Source organism: Anomaloglossus baeobatrachus, chromosome 3, assembly GCF_048569485.1.
Source record: "Anomaloglossus baeobatrachus isolate aAnoBae1 chromosome 3, aAnoBae1.hap1, whole genome shotgun sequence".
In the NCBI taxonomy this organism is placed as follows: domain Eukaryota; kingdom Metazoa; phylum Chordata; class Amphibia; order Anura; family Aromobatidae; genus Anomaloglossus; species Anomaloglossus baeobatrachus.
This window is the reverse complement of record NC_134355.1, coordinates 425,922,413-425,942,349: the sequence shown is the minus strand read 5'-3', so window position 1 is coordinate 425,942,349 and position 19,937 is coordinate 425,922,413. Positions and strand designations below refer to the sequence as shown.

Sequence of the window (19,937 nt, the reverse complement as noted above, 5' to 3'; positions counted from 1 at the left end):
TTAACTGCAGTTACCGAGAATAGTCACTAGATCGTGTATGAAGCTGTGGACTCCGGCTCTGTATACATTGAGCTGCAAACCGCTGATCAGATGGGGTGCCTTACAATAGGTTGTCCACTTTATTGCAGTATTTTTGTCATATGCCAAATGTGTTAAGGTAAGTCACAGTGAGTGTTACTGTGTCTATTTGTTACCTGAGTGCTTCATTGGAAGGCCCCTTATCACTTGTGGACATACATTTAAGCAATGGACAGTGGTGATCATTTTATCTATAGGAAGTAAAATGGCAGTAAGGACTGATTTCTTTATCGTTCCTTATGGGAGACCCAGACCATGGGGTGTATAGCTTCTGCCTCCGGAGGACACACAAAGTACTACACTAAAAAGTGTAGCTCCTCCCTCCGAGCATATACACCCCCTGGATAACCAAATCTAGCCAGTTCAATGCTTTGTGTTCAGGAGGCACCCATCCACACATGCATTCTCATATGATTTTTGATTTTAAAGAGTTAGAAGAAAAGCGGGTCCAAACTGGACTCCCGACATGTCCCTTCTCACCCCACTGTGTCGGCGGTGCTGTTAAGGTTGATTTCAAGGCTGGAGCCTTTCATGCCGCGCTCCTTCACCATCCCTCAGGCTCTGGCTTGAAGTGGGAGCCAGCACGGTTCTCACTGCTTTGCAGGAGACCGGTCTCCATCCGCAGCCCTTTCAGGACCCTGCCGGACGGAGCACTCATCCCTCAGGGTCCTGGCCCTGCGTCTCATAAGCTAAGTATTTGAGACGTTATTGAGGGGTCTCTTGTACATTTATTGTGGGGAGAGTGTGTTATTTAACTTTGCTGTGATTTCCGGACGGTTCTCTGGTTTTCACCTGAGAACCGCGCCGAGGGTGCCTGCTCGCCGGCCGCATTGTAAAATTTAGGCCCCGGCTTCGGCTGCGGCCTACTTTCGTTTTCACTGCCCCTGCATGTCAGTCATGCAGAGGGACAGTGCGGCGCCGCCCACCGGCCGTTCAGCTCAGGGGAGGACACTCCTCTCTGAGGAGATGTTTCCCTCCCCTGGATATCTCCTTGGCCCTCCGGTTCACACTCTTGGCCTAGGCCCCGCCCCCCCTCCTCCCTCTGGCGCCATTTTATCAGCGTTCTCACACTGATCGGCGCTGGCTGCTGCATCTCTGCAACCTGTCTGGGGGTCCGAGCTGTGGAATCCGGAGGGCACACAAAACGGTCTGGTAAGCCACAACCTCTGGTTGTGGACTTTATTATACACTCTCTGGGGATCATTCTGAAGGAGTGTGTTCTTTACTGCAGAGCCCCCACCTCAGCAGCATGTCTCACACTAGGAGCAAGGCTGTACTCAATATGCACTGCATGTAAGCTCGTACTGCTTGAACCGAGCACATATCCACATTGTGATGCCTGCTCTAACATGGTGGTGCCTCAGCCTGGAGTCTCCCCAGTGGTCCCTCCGGCTGCTCCGGCCCCGGTGGCTGAACCCCCGGTTTGGGTAGAATCGTTTTCTAAGGCTATCTCCAAGTCCTTTGCAGACTCCATGGGAGAGTTGTCCCGGACTCTGCTGAGCATGCATCAGCCCCCTTCTCAGGGCGCCTCTGCTGCTTCGGCTCGCTCTGCAGACCTCACAGAGGATTCTTCATCTGCTCCCAGACCCCGTCCTCCTAAAAGGAGACGCAGGGTCCCCTCTCCTTCCTCGTCCCGCGGCTCCGATTCACGAGCCGACTCGCAGGACGAGGAGGATGTATTTACTGGGGGCTCGGACGCTACCTCCATGTGCCCCATTGATCTGACCGAGGGTGATGCGGATGTTAGTGATTTGATTGCGTCCATTAATTCTGTACTGGACCTCAATCCGCCAGTATCAGAGGACAAACGCTTCCCAAAGCGTGGTTCTGATGACCGTTTTCCTTTTCCACCAGAGGTGGTCAAGGAGTGGGCTCATTCACCGAAGGTAGACCCTCCGGTGTCTAGAATCTCAGCCCGGACAGTTGTATCTGTGACTGATGGCACCTCACTTAAGGATTCCACTGACCGGCAGGTTGACCTCCTGGCCAAGTCTGTCTGAGGCGGCAGGGGCCTCGTTCTCCCCATCCTTTGCAGCAGTGTGGGCTCTCAAAGCCATCTCTGCTTCCCTAGAGGAGATGCATTCCCTCACTAGGGACTCTATGCCTGAATTGGTTGCTCTAACTTCCCAGGCTTCAGCCTTTTCAGCCTACGCCGCCATGTCTGCCATGCTGGAGGCTTCTCACCGCACTGCGGTGGCCTCCGCTAATTCCCTCGCTATCCGCAGGATTTTGTGGCTGCGAGAGTGGAAGGCAGATGCTTCTTCAAAGAAGTACCTTGCTGGGCTCCCATTTGCCGGGTCCAGGCTGTTCGGTGAATAACTGGATGAAATTATTAAGGAGGCTACTGGCGGGAAGAGTACTTCCTTGCCACAGACTAAACCCAGGAAACCTGTCCAGGGCAGGAACCAGTCGAGGTTTCGTTCCTTTCGTTCCTCTAACTGGGCGGCCTCTAAGCCCTCGGCCTCGTCCACTAACTCAGCCAAGGACCAGAAGCCCACCTGGCGCAAGAAGCCGCGTCCCCAAAGGTCCGCAGGAGCTGCTGCCACCAAGGCAGCCTCCTCTTGACTATCTGGCCGAGCCAGCAACGTCCTTGGTCGGTGGCAGGCTCTCCCACTTTGGCGACGTGTGGTTTCAACACGTCTCCGATCAGTGGGTGCGGGATATCATCTCCCACGGCTACAGGATAGAATTCTCTTCCAGCCCGCCAAACAGATTTTTTTCTGTCAACTCCCCCCTGCTCCAAGGCCACCGCCTTCTCTCAGGCCGTGGCATCCTTACAGGCCAACGGAGTAATTGTACCGGTTCCCGCCAGAGAACGGTTCAGAGGTTTTTACTCAAATCTCTTCCTAGTCCCCAAAAAGGACGGTTCCTTCCAGCCCATCCTGGATCTCAAGCTTCTCAACAAGCATGTTCAGGTGCGGCATTTTCGCATGGAGTCTCTGCGATCGGTCATTGCCTCAATGACCCAAGGAGATTTCCTGGCATCCATCGACATCAGAGATGCCTATCTGCCTGTGCCAATTGCAGTTTCACACCAGCGTTGGCTACGTTTTGCAATCGGAGAGGAACATTTCCAATTCGTGGTTCTCCCCTTCGGGTTAGCCACGGCCCCTCGAGTATTTACCAAGGTCATGGCAGCAGTGGTTGCGGTTCTGCACCTCCAGGGGTTGGCAGTGATTCCTTACCTGGACGACCTTCTTGTCAAGGCCTCATCCAGTGCAGACTGTCAGCGGAGTGTCTCGCTCACTCTCGCCACTCTTGTTCAATTCGGGTGGCTTGTCAATCTGCCCAAGTCCACTCTGACCCCGACCCAAAAACTTACGTACCTAGGGATGCAATTCGAGACTCTGCCGGCACTTGTGAAGCTGCCCCTAGTCAAACAGCAGTCCCTCCATCTGGCGGTGCGCTCTCTGTTGAGGCCCCGCTGTCATTCCATCAGGCACCTCATGCAGGTGCTGGGTCAGATGGTGGCGTCAATGGAAGCGGTTCCCTTTGCCCAGTTCCATCTGCGCCCTCTGCAGCTGGACATTCTCCACTGTTGGGACAAGCGGACTTCTTCCCTGCACAGGTTGGTGGCTCTGTCGCCACAGACCAAGAGCTCTCTTCAGTGGTGGCTTCGGCCCCTCTCTCTGTCTCAGGGACGCTCCTTCCTGATCCCGTCCTGGGTGATTCTCACCACGGATGCCAGTCTGTCCGGCTGGGGAGCAGTATTTCTCCACCACCGAGCTCAGGGCACTTGGACTCCGTCCGAATCAGCCCTCTCGATCAATGTGCTGGAGATCAGAGCTGTGCTTCTAGCTCTCGTAGCCTTTCACCACCTGTTGGCGGGCAAGCACATTCGAGTCCAGTCAGACAACGCGACAGCAGTTGCCTACATCAATCACCAGGGCGGGACTCGCAGCCGCCTGGCAATGTTGGAGGTTCAACGCATCCTTCAGTGGACGGAGGACTCCAAGTCCACCATATCCGCAGTCCACATCCCAGGCGTAGAAAACTGGGAGGCAGATTATCTCAGTCGTCAAACAGTGGACAGCGGCGAGTGGGCTCTGCATCCGGCAGTGTTCCGGTCGATCTGCCGCAAGTGGGGCACTCCGGAAGTGGATCTAATGGCATCCCGGCACAACAACAAGGTCCCGGTTTACGTGGCTCGCTCCCACGATCCTCAGGCCTTTGCAGCGGACGCGCTGGTTCAGGATTGGTCCCAGTTCCGTCTGTCTTACGTGTTTCCCCCTCTAGCTCTCTTGCCCAGAGTCCTGCGCAAGATCAGAATGGAGGGCCGTCGGGTCATACTCATTGCTCCAGACTGGCCCAGGCGAGCTTGGTACCCAGACCTGCTCCGTCTGTCCGTAGAGGTGCCGTGGTATCTCCCGGACCGCCCAGACCTTCTCTCACAAGGTCCGTTTTTCCGCCAGAATTCTGCGGCTCTCAGATTGACGGCGTGGCTCTTGAGTCCTGGATCCTAACGGCCTCCGGCATTCCTTCCGAAGTCATCTCCACTATGACTCAGGCTCGGAAGTCTTCCTCGGCCAAGATTTACCACAGGACTTGGAGAATTTTCCTGTCCTGGTGTCGTTCTTCCGGGCATGCCCCTTGGCCTTTTTCCTTGCCGACCATCCTGTCCTTTCTACAGTCCGGTCTGCAGCTAGGACTATCCCTCAATTCCCTTAAGGGACAGGTCTCGGCGCTGTCAGTGTTGTGCCAGCGGCGTATCGCCCGACTGGCCCAGGTGCGCACCTTCATGCAGGGCGCATCTCACATCATTCCACCTTACCGGCGGCCTTTGGATCCCTGGGACCTTAATCTGGTCCTCACGGCCTTACAGAAACCCCCCTTTGAGCCTCTTAGGGAGGTTTCTTTGTTTCGACTTTCACAGAAGGTCGTTTTTCTGGTGGCCATAACTTCTCTCAGGAGAGTCTCTGATTTGGCTGCGCTCTCTTCGGAGTCACCTTTTTTGGTTTTTCACCAAGACAAGGTGGTTCTCCGTCCGACTCCGGACTTTCTCCCTAAGGTGGTGTCTCCTTTCCACCTTAACCAGGACATTTCATTGCCTTCCTTTTGTCCGGCTCCTGTGCATCGCTTTGAGAAAGCGTTGCATACTTTAGATCTGGTGCGGGCGCTCCGGATCTATGTGTCACGCACCGCTGTTCTTAGGCGGTGCACCTCTCTTTTTGTGCTGACAAAGGTCAGCGCAAGGGTCTCTCGGCTTCTAAACCGACCCTAGCTCGTTGGATTAGGTCGGCCATATCCGATGCACTACTCAGGTGCCCCCCCGCCGGGGATCAAGGCGCATTCGACCAGAGCTGTCGGTGCCTCTTGGGCTTTCAGGCACCAGGCTACGGCTCAGCAGGTCTGCCAGGCTGCCACTTGGTCTAGTCTGCACACCTTTTCGAAGCACTATCAAGTGCACGCTCATGCTTCGGCAGATGCGAGCTTGGGCAGACGCATCCTTCAGGCGGCTGTCGCCCATTTGTGAAGTTAGGTTTTGCCTACTTCTCAGTTTTCTGTTTATTTCCCACCCATGGACTGCTTTGAGACGTCCCATGGTCTGGGTCTCCCATAAGGAACGATGAAGAAAAAGAGAATTTTGTTTACTTACCGTAAATTCTTTTTCTTATAGTTCCGACATGGGAGACCCAGCACCCTCCCTGTTGCCTGTTGGCAGTTTTCTTGCCTGTTGGCAGTTTTCTTGTTCCGTGTGTTTTCACGGGCTGTTGTTGTAGACAGAGGTTCCGGTTGTTCCGGGTTTTGCTCTGTCTCTACTTGTGGGTGGATGTCCTCCTTCAGCTTTTGCACTAAACTGGCTAGATTTGGTTATCCAGGGGGTGTATATGCTCGGAGGGAGGAGCTACACTTTTTAGTGTAGTACTTTGTGTGTCCTCCGGAGGCAGAAGCTATACACTACACCCCATGGTCTGGGTCTCCCATGTCGGAACTATAAGAAAAAGAATTTACGGTAAGTAAACAAAATTCTCTTTTTACCTACGTGACCGCTTTCCCGGGTTTCACTTGTATTATCTCAATGCTGAATGGGTTGGCTGCATGTGCAGATACATGAGATTGATAAGGTACAATTCTAGCATAAACTAAGACAAAGGACAGGTGTGGTCTCTTTGGTAAATTACGTAACAGGTGCCAATTTATTTCCTACAGACTCTGGAACCACCATTGTTCCATATTTACATATCTTGTCCATGGGCAGCAATGAGCCTTCCATTGCTGGAGCAAGAAAATGGGTACAGTACCAATTATAGCAACACATCATAGCATGCTTTGACTAACTACCAATAGTACATTTTACTATGAGGTGGAAAACCCTTTTAATTCTTGCAATGACTGACCATATGTCTTTTAAATAAACATGAATTGACCAATATATAAAAGTAGCAGTAGTTACACAGCCCGAAAATATGTTGTAAGGGTGATACATCATTAAATTTAAGAACCGAAAGAAGGAGAAGAAAGCAATCCAATATTGATGTGCAAACCTGTGTAATTATGAAATTATATTTTGGTGAAAACCTAAAGTCGATACTCCATAAAAACAAAATCCCAAAACAGATTCCCAACACTGACATTCCAGCATAAATAAGCATGTACTAAATATACAGGAAAAAAAATAAATAAATTCCATGCAGAGGTATGGGTGACATTATATTGAGGAATGTAGCCCTAAGTATATGAAAAATGTGCGGGATATTAAGCAGGGTGCAAATATATGCTCATATTAAAGTGGAAAGATTAAAGCTAAAAAATGTGAATACCTATTTAAAAGATATAAAAGAGAATGCAAAAACAATGCATTACCGTATTTTTCGAACGATAAGACGCACTTTTTTTCCCCGAATGTTGGGGGAAAGTGCGGGGGTGCGTCTTATGGTCTGAATATAGGGCTGCGGCCGGGAATGAGGGTGCTGCATTGGAGCTCATTACATATGCACGCCCATCCTCCCGCCCATCATCTCTCAGCGCTGAAGCCGGCGCTGACAGGTGGGCGGGGTCATGGGCGGGGGGGGGTGCGCGCATAATTAACAGCCAGCCGTGATCACCCCTGACAACTACAGCCTGGAGTGATCATGTGCGGCTGTATTCACTGCTCCCCGCGCATCATCATCAGCGCTGGGGGGCAGTGAATAAGTACACTCACCATTCCCCTGCTGCTTCGCAATGTCCTCCCATCTGCCGGTCAGCTGATCTGTGTAGAGAGTGGTGAGCACAGCGATGACGTCATCGCTGTGCGCGCCGCTAGTCACGCAGGTCCACTGACCGGCAGACAGGAGGACGAGTGGTGCTGCAGGGAAGTGACCGGTGACAGCTCCACACAGATCAGCGGCGCTGCTGCCGCCACAGACAGGGGGAGGAGCGATGCTACATGGAGCGAGGGAAGGTGAGTATAAACGTTTGTTTTTTGTGTGATACAGGATACAGGTCATATAGCAGGATGAGGCCATATAGCATGATGGATGGGGGTATATAGCAGGATGGGTGGGGATTTATAGCTGGATGGATGGGGGTATATAGCAATAAGGGGCCATATAGCAGGATGGATGGGGGGTATATAGCACGATAAGGGCATATACCAGGATGGCAGTATATATCAGGATAAGGGCATATAGCAGGATGGGGGCATATAGCAGGATGGGGGAATATAGCAGGATGGGGGTATATAGCAGGATGCCAGTATATAGCAGGATAAGGGCATATACCAGGATGGGGTACATATACAAGGCAGGAGGATCATTACCAGGATGGGGTACCTTAGCAGAGAATTTGGGGACATTACCCCCATAACAGTGTCAACAGCAGATCCTCGCCCCATAACAGTGTGTCATTACCACATTTTTTTGCTTAAAATTTTATTTTCCTATTTTCCTCCTCTAAAATCAGGGTGCGTCTTATGGTCCGATGCGTCTTATAGTCCGAAAAATACGGTAATTAATTTAAGGTATATCAAATTAAGTCAGCTTCATCATTTGACCAGTAATACGCATGGGGTTTATCCACTGACATTCCTCTAGACTGGTTTGGATTCCATATGATGGGTTTAATATATTGAATACTACACTGTGTGCAGAATTATTAGGCAAATGAGTATTTTGATCACATGATAATTTTTATACATGTCCTACTCCAAGCTGTATAGGCTTGAGAGCCAACTACCAATTAAGTAAATCAGGTGATGTCTGTAATGAGGAGGGGTGCGGTGTAAAGACATCAGCACCCTATATAAGGTGTGCTTAATTATAAGGCAACTTCCTTTCTTTTGGCAAAATGTGTCAGAAGAGAGATTTGACGGGCTCTGAAAAGTCCAAAATTGTGAGATGTCTTGCAGAGGGATGCAGCAGTCTAGAAATTGCCAAACTTTTGAAGCCTGATCACTGAACAATCAAGCGTTTCATGGCAAATAACCAATAGGGTCGCAAGAAGCATGTTGGGCAAAAAAGGCACAAAATAACTGCCCGTGAATTGAGGAAAATCAAGCGTGAAGCTGCCAAGATGCCATTTGCCACCAGTTTGGCCATATTTCAGAGCTGCAACGTTACTGGAGTATCAAAAACCACAAGGTGTGCCATACTCCGGGACATGGCCAAGGTAAGGAAGGCTGAAAAACGACCACCTTTGAACAAGAAACATCAAGACTGGGCCAAGAGATATCTTAAGACTGATTTTCAAAGGTTTTATGGACTGATGAAATGAGAGTGACTCTTGATAGGCCAGATGGATGGGCCAGAGGCTGGATCAGTAAAGAGCAGAGAGCTTCACTCCAACTCAGATGCCAGCAAGGTGGAGGTGGGGGTACTGGTATGGGCTGGTCTCATCAAAGATGAACTTGTGGGACCTTTTCGGGTTCAGGATGGAGTGAAGCTCAACTCTCAGACCTACTGCCAGTTTCTGGAAGACTACTTCTTCAAGCATTGGTACAGGAAGAAGTCGGTATCGTTCAAGAAAAATATGATTTTCATGTAGGACAATGCTTTTTCACATGCATCCAACTACTCCACAGCATGGCTGGCCAGTAAAGGTCTAAAACATAAAAAAATAATGACATGGCCCCCTTGTTCACCTGATCTGAACCCCATAGAGAACCTGTGGTCCCTTATAAAATGTGAGATCTACAGGGAGGGAAAACAGTACACCTCTCGGAACAGTCTCTGGGAGGCTGTGGTGGTGGCTGCTGCAAGCAATGTTAATTGTAAACAGATTAAGCAACTGACAGAATCTATGGATGGTAGGTTGATGAGTGTCATCATAAAGAAAGGTGGCTATATTGGTCACTAATTTTTTTGAATTTTGTTTTTGCATGTCAGAAATGTTTATATCTAAAAATTATGTGCAGTTATATTGGTTTACCTGGTGAAAATAAACAAGTGAGATGGGAATACATTTGGTTTTTATTAAGTTGCATAATAATTCTGCACAGTAATAGTTATCTGCACAAACAGATATCCTCCTAAGATAGCCAAATCTAAAAAAACCCCACTCCAACTTCCAAAAATATTAAGCTTTGATATTTGAGTCTTTTGGGTTGATTGAGAACATAGTTGTTGATCAAGAAAAAAAAAATCCTCTAAAATACAAATTGCCTAATAATTCTGCACACAGTGTATAGCATTAACACCTTATATATATTATTTGGCTGTTTCGTTTCTAATTATTATACCATATTTCTTTATTTATGGGCTATATATTGTTATGTGTCTTTAATTTATTAATGCATTCTTTTTTTATACTGTTTTGTATTTTTTTTACATAGTTGTTTACATTTTATGAGTTTTAATGTTTTCACTTTAATATGAGCATATATTTGCACCTTGCTTCATATTCTGCACATTTTTAATATTCTTGGGACTTTATTCTTGGATATATTGTCACCCATAGCTGCATATAAGACATATGAAAAAAAAAAATTCTGTATATTTTGTACATGCACATTTATGATGGAATGTTCTTGTGGTGGATTTTTTTTATGGAGTATTGATTTTTTGATTTTCAATAAAATATATTTCCTATTGTATACAAGTGTACACATGGATATTATATTGCTTTCTTCTTCCTCTTTTGTTCCTCCTATATATATAAAACAATGTCAAAGTGTCTCTAAAAATTGCTAAGGAAAAGCCTTATTTTACGAATGAGAAAAATATATAATTGTTTAAAAAAAGAAGTTGAAAAGGCAAACGTAAAAAAAGCTGATACTATGTAAGATATGTGTCACGGGTTAGAGTAATCGAGTGGGGCTATCTAGGCTGACCATCAGACTGTGGACCCTGCACAGGGACCTTAGCTCAGAGGTACGCTTGATGGTAACAAGGTCTGAGTTGCCAGTGTGGCCCTAACTCATGTCCAAGCCCTGGTATAACTCCCCTCCTCCACCCAAGGGATGAGTCACAAACCCCACAACAAAACACTGACAGGGGAGAAACCAAAACTCGTACACATGGCAAGCAAACACAGAGGAGCGACAATACGTGCACACGGGAGAATAAAGGCGAGGACGTAAACTTACAACCTGGAAACTTCTAAATTGCACAGTAAACACACCACAGAATCACCACAATAAGACCAGAATCACTGCAAGCAGGTGCTATTATTGGCACAGACTGAAAGAAATTAGTACCTTAAATAGGAAGGAGACAGCTGCATGTGGCAATTAGGAACCTGAGCTTATAGTTCCTGTTCACTATTCTGCAGCATTAACTCCTGCAGGGCTCAAGACCAGTGAACTTGAATCAGCCAACGCCCGGCTCTGGCTGAACAACTCTGAAGCATCAGGTTGCTTGTAGTGTGAACAGAGTCCAACGCCGCTGTGCCACCAAGTCCATGCAGAGCCGAACATCGCATTACAATATGGTGCTTTATCATCTATGTCTGATTATCCTTGGTTATGTGTACTTGTTTTCTATGCTTTGTATATATAACACTCAGCTCTAGCATTCTTCTAAATAATGATACATATCTGCGCATTTCTCAGAGCCAAGACTGATACTGAGCATTCTGGGTTGCCAGTCGCATACTTTCTTAAACTGGTTATGCTAGACGGCTTCATTTATATCCTGACTATCATTACTGCCTTCATTGCTAACCTTTTTTTCCATTCTTTTTATTTTAGCACACCAAAAGACAAGTGGAGTCATTGTTGAATGAACTGACAGATAGTAAGAACAAACTGGCGTATGAGAAAGGCAAGCTGCAGGTGAGAGCTGTATTAGAACTGTGGTGAGAAAGAAAGCAATGGTAATCATGTTTACTGGATACTTGTATTTACAGGTTATAAATCTTTTACTTCAGGTCCACCATGATCATCTGCTTGTTGTCTAGAACAGTATGGACCCCATTCATTAAGACTGGCATTATGTATGCTACTGTTAATGCATGGGGTCACTGGAGTACTACAGTATGTGCCTAATTTATTAAGAGGCACACACCTCTGAATTAGGCATGTTTCTTTACTGGTATTTGTTTCCACCAGGTATGTGTACATAAATACTACCCTCTTGGGATATTCAGGTGCTCAGATAGTCATGTCCATTAAGCTTTAAGTGTAGAAAGGATAAGAGCTCTATTAAGGTGGTAATAAATTATCTGTTCTTGTCATGTGAAACACAATGTATAAGTGTGTCATTTGCATCTTATCAACCTTCATCACATATAGACATAAGTCTCTATTCATCAAGCCTGTCATTTTTCGGTCTTGATGTGTTATCATGGTATATTCGGATGCTGAAGAGGTGTACGTGCATTCGTGTGCCATGACAGACATTTTACATCTGTCCCTGAATCAGACAAGCTTAGGTATCACGCCCCAACTCCACCTATTTTGATTTGACTGAGAGAGACTGATAACTGCAAAAGTTGCAAAATGTTTGCACAACTCTAACTTTTCAAAGCAATTTGCAGCACAATACTGGTTAGATTGGTTTGATGAATTAGGGCCATAAAGTGGCATAAATGTGAATAAGATGGGCTGACTTGGCTACACCATGCCCCCCTGCTCTGCTCAGTTTGGTGAAGCTGGCCGAAACGATACTCCAAATATCATAACATTTTTGTGCTACTTCTGAGCTGCTCAAAAATTTTGAAGGTGCTTTTTACTCCATAAAACTGGTTGTAGACCCCTCCATGAATCTTTATCTTCCATAGGTTGGTTAGTATACTGATGATTCCTTTTTCCTCTTCTCAATGTAGAGCACAGTACAGCAGTTGCAGTCTGATTTGCAGTCTTTCGGTGAAGCTCATTCTGAGAATTCCAAACTCCGTAAAATGAATGCCACCTTACAGGCAAGGTACACACAGGTAAGCCGTTACACATGCCAGAGTCACGTATAGGAGGCTGCATAACAGCACACACAGATTCAGACTTTATTCAAGAACCGAGATCATACTACAGGAGTAGTATGTAATTCGTGATAATTCGGATTTACAGTAATAAGTTTGTATCAAACCAATGTTTCCCTTTTATATATGTCGCCTTTAACTGATAACCATTCCCTTTGCAAGACTTGAGTTTTACAGAGTTTGCGAGTGATATTCTAAAACCGTTATATGCCATTATATAATATACATATGTACAGTATATATCTATAAAACAGATATCAGTATATACTGTCTATGTTTATGCTATTTCTGCATATATTACCGTATTTTTCGGACTATAAGACTCACCAGACCATAGGACGCACCCAAGTTTTAGAAGTGTAAAATAGTAAAAAAAAACTTTTTAAGCAAAAAACCGAACCCCCCTCCCCCCTCTCCCCACTTCCCAGGATTGTCATACTTACCAGCTCCGGGCATCTGTGTGGCTCCCAGATCTCCCTATGATCTCTGGTGTGCGCTCCATGGAAGTGGGCTGCACGCCGTCCTCCCCTGCGTCTGGCCGACAGATATACATCAGAACACACACTTACAAATCAGATCGTCATATACACACTCAGACACACACACAATCAGATTCCATGTCATTCCTCCCTGTGATCTCTGTGCAGCTGTGCTCCCCTGCATCTGACTGACACACATGTACACACATATACACACCCCCCCCCCCCTCAAATTTCACTTCGTTCTTCCCTGTGATCTCCGGTGGGTGCTCCAGGCAGCTGTGCTGCATGCTGTCCTCCTCTGCCTCTTGCCGACACTGACACATCAGACAGCATACGCTCACACATCCGATCGCATACACTCACACACAGTCACGAAATAACACATACCAGTACAATCGCGCGCACACACTCACAACATCCGGAGATACCACGTGCTTCCAGCCATGTGATCATCCTGCAGGTCCTGGAAGCTCAACGCAGTGCACAGCGTCGCAGGTCCTTACGTCGCTGAGAAGCAAGCAATATCGCTGGATGTGTGAGTGTGTGGATGCGATCTGTAATGTGATTGTGTGTGTTTTCTCGTGTGTGTGTGTGTGTGTGTGTATATATATATATATATATAATAAATAAATATATCTGTGTGTTCGTGTGTGTGTGTGTGTGTGCGCGTGCGTGCACAACCCGGACTTCCATTCCTCCATCACCACCATATATTTAGACTATACATGCAGCCCGGCGTGATCATATTGAAAAATAGCTCCTGGGGCACAGTATGTATCATAATGCAGTATGTATATCTATATATATAATTGCCTTATTCTGTCTGTCTGTCTGTCTTGCTCCAAAATTGTGTCACGTGACAGTGTAAGTGTCATAAAAGTGACAACTGTCGGATTGGCCGCTGGGCTCGGCCTGGCCTCGCCCCCCCCACGGATTTGCCGCTCGCTTCGGCCTGGCCCCGCCCCCCGCATGGATTAGCCGCTCTGGGCTCGGCCTGGCTTCGCCCACCCACGGATTGGCCGCTCGGCCTGGCCCCGCCCCCCACATGGACTAGCCGCTCGCCCCGGACCTCCGCACGCATCGCCCGCTCCAGCGTACACCGGCTCCCGGTACACATGTGCAGGGAGCCGGCATACGCTGACGCCTCGCCCGCTCAGCCCCGCTCCAGCGTACACCGGCTCCCGGTACACATGTGCAGGGAGCCGGCATACGCTGCGATCAATAATGAAGTGTCATGCAGCGGTGAAAGAGTTAAAGACACTGCAAGACACTTCATTATAGGCAGCGGGCACCCCCAGAAGAGAGAAGACAGAAGAAAGAAGACCCCGCAGTCATGCTCACCAGACACCGACCGGGAGCAGGTGAGCGCATCAAGGTCCTGCAGCGGCGGAACACACACACACACACACGCACACACACACATAAGAACAGACACACACACATCAGATCACACTCACTCACTCACTCTCACACACACCTCACACACACATCAGATCGCATCCACACACAACATCCAGTGATATCGCTTACTTCTCGGCGGCGATACTGTGCGTGCAGTGACCTTCCAGGACCTGCCGGAGGATCACATGGCCGGAAGCATGTGGTATCTCCAGATGTTGTGAGTGTGTGAGCGCGTATGTGCGATGTCGTCAGTGTGTGTGTGCGTGTATGCGATCGGGTGTGTGCGTGTATGCGATCGGGTGTGTGCGTGTGTTCTGATGTGTGAGTGTATGCGATCGTATCTGTGAGTGTCGGCAGAGGAGCACGGCGTGCAGCATAGCTGCTGGGACCGCCCACCGGAGGGCACAGGGAGAAGTGGGGTGTGAGTGTATGCGATCAGATGTGTGCGTGTATACTGTCTGATGTGTGACTGTGGAGCACGATGGGGAGTGCGCAGCATGGGGGATGGAGCACGATGGGGGGTGCGCAGCATGGGGGATGGAGCACGATGGGGAGTGCGCAGCATGGGGGATGGAGCACGATGGGGAGTGCGCAGTATGGGGGATGGAGCACGATGGGGAATGGGGAGTGCGCAGCATGGGGGATGGAGCACGATGGGGAGTGCGCAGCATGGGGGATGGAGCACGATGGGGAGTGCGCAGCATGGGGGATGGAGCACGATGGGGAATGGGGAGTGCGCAGCATGGGGGATGGAGCACGATGGGGGTGCGCAGCATGGGGGATGGAGCACGATGGGGGTGCGCAGCATGGGGGATGGAGCACGATGGGGGTGCGCAGCATGGGGGATGGAGCACGATGGGGAGTGCGCAGCATAGGGGATGGAGCACGATGGGAGTGCGCAGCATGGGGGATGGAGCACGATGGGGGATGGAGCACGATGGGGGGTGCGCAGCATGGGGAATGGAGCACGATGGGGGGTTTGCAGCATGGGGGATGGAGCACGATGGGGGGTGCGCAGCATGGGGGATGGAGCACGATGGGGGATGCGCAGCATGGGGGATGGAGCACGATGGGGGGTGCGCAGCATGGGGGATGGAGCACGATGGGGGTGCACACCTCCCCCCAAAACACACACACAGCGCCACATGCGCACCGCACAACACACCACACACACACACTGGGAACCACAAACACCGCCCTACACAGACAACGCCGCGCAAACACAACACCCAACACACAAACACCGCGGCATACACAAATATACGCACATACCGCGCAACACACACACTGCACAAAACATACCTCCCCCAAAACACACACACGCACTCCACACCCACACAAACCACGCAACACACACAGCACCACACACACAGAACTCTGTAGACACACAGCGCTCCACAAACAACGCAACACACACAACGCAACACACATACAACCACCGCTCTCACACACACCCCCACCCAGACAACACCCAGAACATTTACAGTGCCCTACACAAACACTGGCAACTACACACAACAACATCGATATATATATAACAAAAAACATACATTAACTACACAATAAATTCTAGAATACCCGATGCACTAGAATCGTGCCACCTTCTAGTATAATATGAAATAGTGCATACGCTGGCCAAATTGTTATGAAAAGACATCAGAAGTGCTCCTGCCATCATGGCTACTTCTGCTAAGCTCTTAAGACCAGGCTTTTGTATTCCCCTAAACAACCTCTTATGACTAGGCATTGGTACTGCTCTAACCAAGCTGTTATGACAGGACATCAGCAATGCTCTGTCCATGTGTCTTGCACTCCCCACCTAATGTGATGCTTAACATGTATTGTCCCCCACCTGACCCTTGCCAGAAGCAAAGATCCCCTCATCATCTTAGATACACCTTGCTGAAGCTCCGATGCTGTATTTTACTTGCTGAGTACCCATGTGAACTTATAACTCTCAGGATGAATGGAGAGGTGTATTTGCAGAACCATGCACTGAGGCCAAGTATATGCCTGCATATGTAACATATGCAAGTAATATGATTAGCCAGGTATTATCAGTGCTTGTTTGAGTACAGCTAAAAGACTAAAAGATGGTGCTTTACATTCTTAGCAAGTGCACTTCTGCAGCAATATGGATGGCAGCTAATAATAAAAATGTTTTTTGTTTAATTTTATTTTAGCTAAGGATAGTGTATGGTGTGGTTCTCTTTGTTCAGCTCAGGAATTAGTCATAAGAATAGAAATAAACATAAGACTATCAGAATCTTAAAGTGTAAACAGGCTCTTACAGATGTCACTAATTCTTGTAGCAACATTATTGAGACCTTGTTCTTACTTTTCTTCCCGTTCTTGGAGGCATTAGGAGCATTCCCATTTTCATAGAAGGATATTGTCAGATAGTGCTTGTAAAGTTAAGATTTTTGGTACTCGCCCTAACTCTCTCGTAGTCTTCATTGTGGGACACAGTAACCATGGGATAGTCTACTGCCACCAGGAGGCTGACACTATTAATACATTCTAAATGAAAATTGACTTCTCCCCAGCAGACTATACCTCGACTGCAAGCATCAGGCCTCCTCAGGTTAGTGAGAAAGTAGTAGAAGAAGCTAAATTACAAAATGAAAAGAAGGTAATCTCTTTTCATCCTGAAAGAAAACCAAAGTCCATTCACGCCTGACCAGGCAACTAAGGGTAAGAACTGCTTCCCCACAAAGACTGAGGAAGAGATTTTATGGGAGTACCAAAAACTTAGAAAAGGTATGCCCCTATGACCAAGTAGATGCTTTACATAGTTTCAGAACTGATGCCTGTTGAAGAATGGCCCAGGAAGCTTTTACAGCCCAAGCAGAGTGTTTCGTGACCATACATGGGGGAGAACTTCTACCTGCCCTATAAGCCTTGCTTACTGCTGATCTAATAAGTGAGCATTGTTAATTCTAGAGGTGGTTGGACCTCTGCCAGAGCATACCAGAATAATTCACAAGACATTGAATTGAATGAAGCAGTGAAAGATGGGCCAAGCTGCAAAGCGCTGACTAAATCAAGTTATGTGAGAACTTGTTGAAAAGGCAGTGATCTCCACAAAGGCGATTGAAGGGAAACCAGGAGAAGGAGAGAGAAAAATCACTAAAAAGAACAACTGGAGAGATCTTTTGTGGTGGGTGCAACAAAGGGGAGGACCAAAGGGTGACAGAACCACATAGAGGCCTCCTGGATCCAGGAGAATAATAAGGTGACTGCGAGTTTTCCTTGCACAAATGGGCAGTCTTGTCCCATTGCCTATAAGATAAATTCTGCGGGACCAGGCTAGCCAAGGCAGAAACCTGGCTTTTGGGAATCTACCCTAGTTCAATCGTGACATACAACAAACTAAAAAGGATATTGCCTTATGGGCGCTACCCATAATTTTTCACCTATGAAAACTGTGCTAAATTATATGGCAGAAAAGTGACTTTTAAGGCACACATCCCCTAATCCTAGTCTGACAAATCCAATCTGAAAGGCCAAGAGCCTTCCAAACTATGGACCCGACAGTCCTGCCAGTAACCTAAGTGATCAAAAAATCTTCTAGAAGAGGACAACCCAGGGAGACGTCTTACTGGATGTGATGGATGGTGCTTGGGGGCATCTGCATGATGAATGGGAGTTCTGGACTCAAACTGCATAATCCTAAACCAAACCAGCATTCAGAATATTCAAACCAAGCTGGGAAAGGCAAATTCTGCTCTAATAAGGAAAGACTTAAGGTACCGTCACACTTAGCGACGCTCCAGCGATCCCACCAGTGATCTGACCTGGCAGGGATCGCTGGAGCGTCGCTACATGGTCGCTGGTGAGCTGTCAAACAGGCAGATCTGCACAGCGATCAGAGATCAGCCACCAGCGACCCGTGTAACGACGCTGTGCTTGGTAACTATAGTACACATCGGGTTACTAAGCAAAGCGCTTTGCTTATAGTTTCCCGATATGTACCTTGGCTATGTGTGCAGGGAGCCGACTTCTAGAAGCTGCGGACGCTGGTAACCAAGGTAAATATCGGGTAACCAAGCAAAGCCTTTGCTTGGTTACCCGATGTGTACCTTGGTCACCAGGGTCCGCAGAAGCCGGCTCCCTGCACATTCAGATCGTTGCTCTCTCGCTGTCAAGCACAGCGGGAGAGCAACGACCAAAAAATGGTCCAGGACATTCAGCAAGGACCGGCAACCTCACAGCAGGGGCCAGGTCATTGCTGGATGTCACAGCGACATCGCTAGCAAGATCGCTGTTGCGTCACAAAAACCGTGACTCAACAGCGATGTTGCTAGCGATGTCGCTTAGTGAGACGTGCCCTTAAGATTCCCCTAGAGTTTGGAAGAGCCCAAACGTCTGCCCTAACCTGTCACCTACCGGGGAAGCTGCAGTGTAGGTATTAGGCCTCTTGGGAGAACTCTGAGATCTCCAAATGTTCTTGAAGTCGATCATCTGAACTACTTGCATTAACACCCAAATGAGATTGACTTGGCTAGAGCTCCGTAGTCGCTGACAAGAACTAGGATATTGTGGAGACTGGGGCAACATTAAGGATGAACCAAAGTACTGAATTAACTGCCTCAAAGTGGGGCCTCAGTAACCATCCAATACATCTTTGGAAAAAAAGTACCACCCTGCTCAGGAAGCATCAATTCTGGTATATCCTGCTCAATGGTCTCCAATGGGCTGAAGAAGCGTCAATGAGTGTGAGGACACTGAACAAACTAATCATAAAAAGTAATATAGTGTGTGAATCGTGCAAGTTTACACGCAAGTTTAGTTTAAGAGATTAAACACCAAATGTGACAAACACGCCACCACCACACAGTACCTCTACTTTCACCCCAACAGCCACTCACACCTTTAACAGCAAGGAAAGGAGCCCTTCTCCACTCACACCCCAGGACCCAGGGGCAATACCAGAAGATCTGAGGAAGGGGAGGAAGGAGGTGAGAGAGGAGAGATACCCCTGAAAAAAACAGAGAACTCGCCAGGACACATTATGAGACAATTGCACACCAAAAAACAACCACTCGGAAGCCAGTGCAACATGGCTACGTTAACGGATCTACTTAAGAACTTAAGTACTTTGTCTTGAATATGCTTGATCCTGTGTCTAGAAGTTGGGAAGTCCAGACTCCATCTTCTGCTCCATGCAAATGTGCGCTATAGTGGGTGGGCAGACAGGAGACCACAAGATTAAATACCACTGCTCTGGTACCTGATCGCTGACTGCGTCAAGGTGATAAGGCCGGAATTTCTACCTCAGTCCACAAACCACAACACAAACGAGCTGTCTTACCAGGAAGGTGTGTCACGTGGGTGATAAAAACCAAATTCACCCTCACTATCTCTTACTTCATGTACTAGTAACCTCTGTTCACACTATATACACCTTATTCTAACGGTCCGTCCAGAACATCAATAATACTGTTTAAAACCAAAGTCACGGGATTCTGCCAATGTTCCTCCTACCTAGGATCGCGGAGAACATCAAATACAGTCAGGGTCTCACCATGACACTGTACCGGCCAAAACCAATCCCCCTATCGCCTCCTCTCTGTGGAAGACGCACTAGGATACAGTCAGGGCGCTTACCGTAACTCTGTACCTAGCCTTCAGTCTTATCAA

General features: G+C 48.0%; 1 protein-coding gene across 6 annotated transcripts in view; it reads left to right on the top strand.

Moving 5' to 3' along the window:
- Positions 1-19,937, top strand: part of CCDC150 (coiled-coil domain containing 150) — a 209,808-nt gene that overhangs the window by 98,664 nt on the left and 91,207 nt on the right. For all 6 annotated transcript variants that reach the window (XM_075340359.1, XM_075340362.1, XM_075340361.1 and 3 more), the window contains exons 15-16: positions 11,186-11,269; positions 12,262-12,369. In XM_075340359.1, the coding sequence (XP_075196474.1) occupies positions 11,186-11,269; positions 12,262-12,369 (192 nt within the window). The remainder of the gene's footprint in view (positions 1-11,185; positions 11,270-12,261; positions 12,370-19,937) is intronic.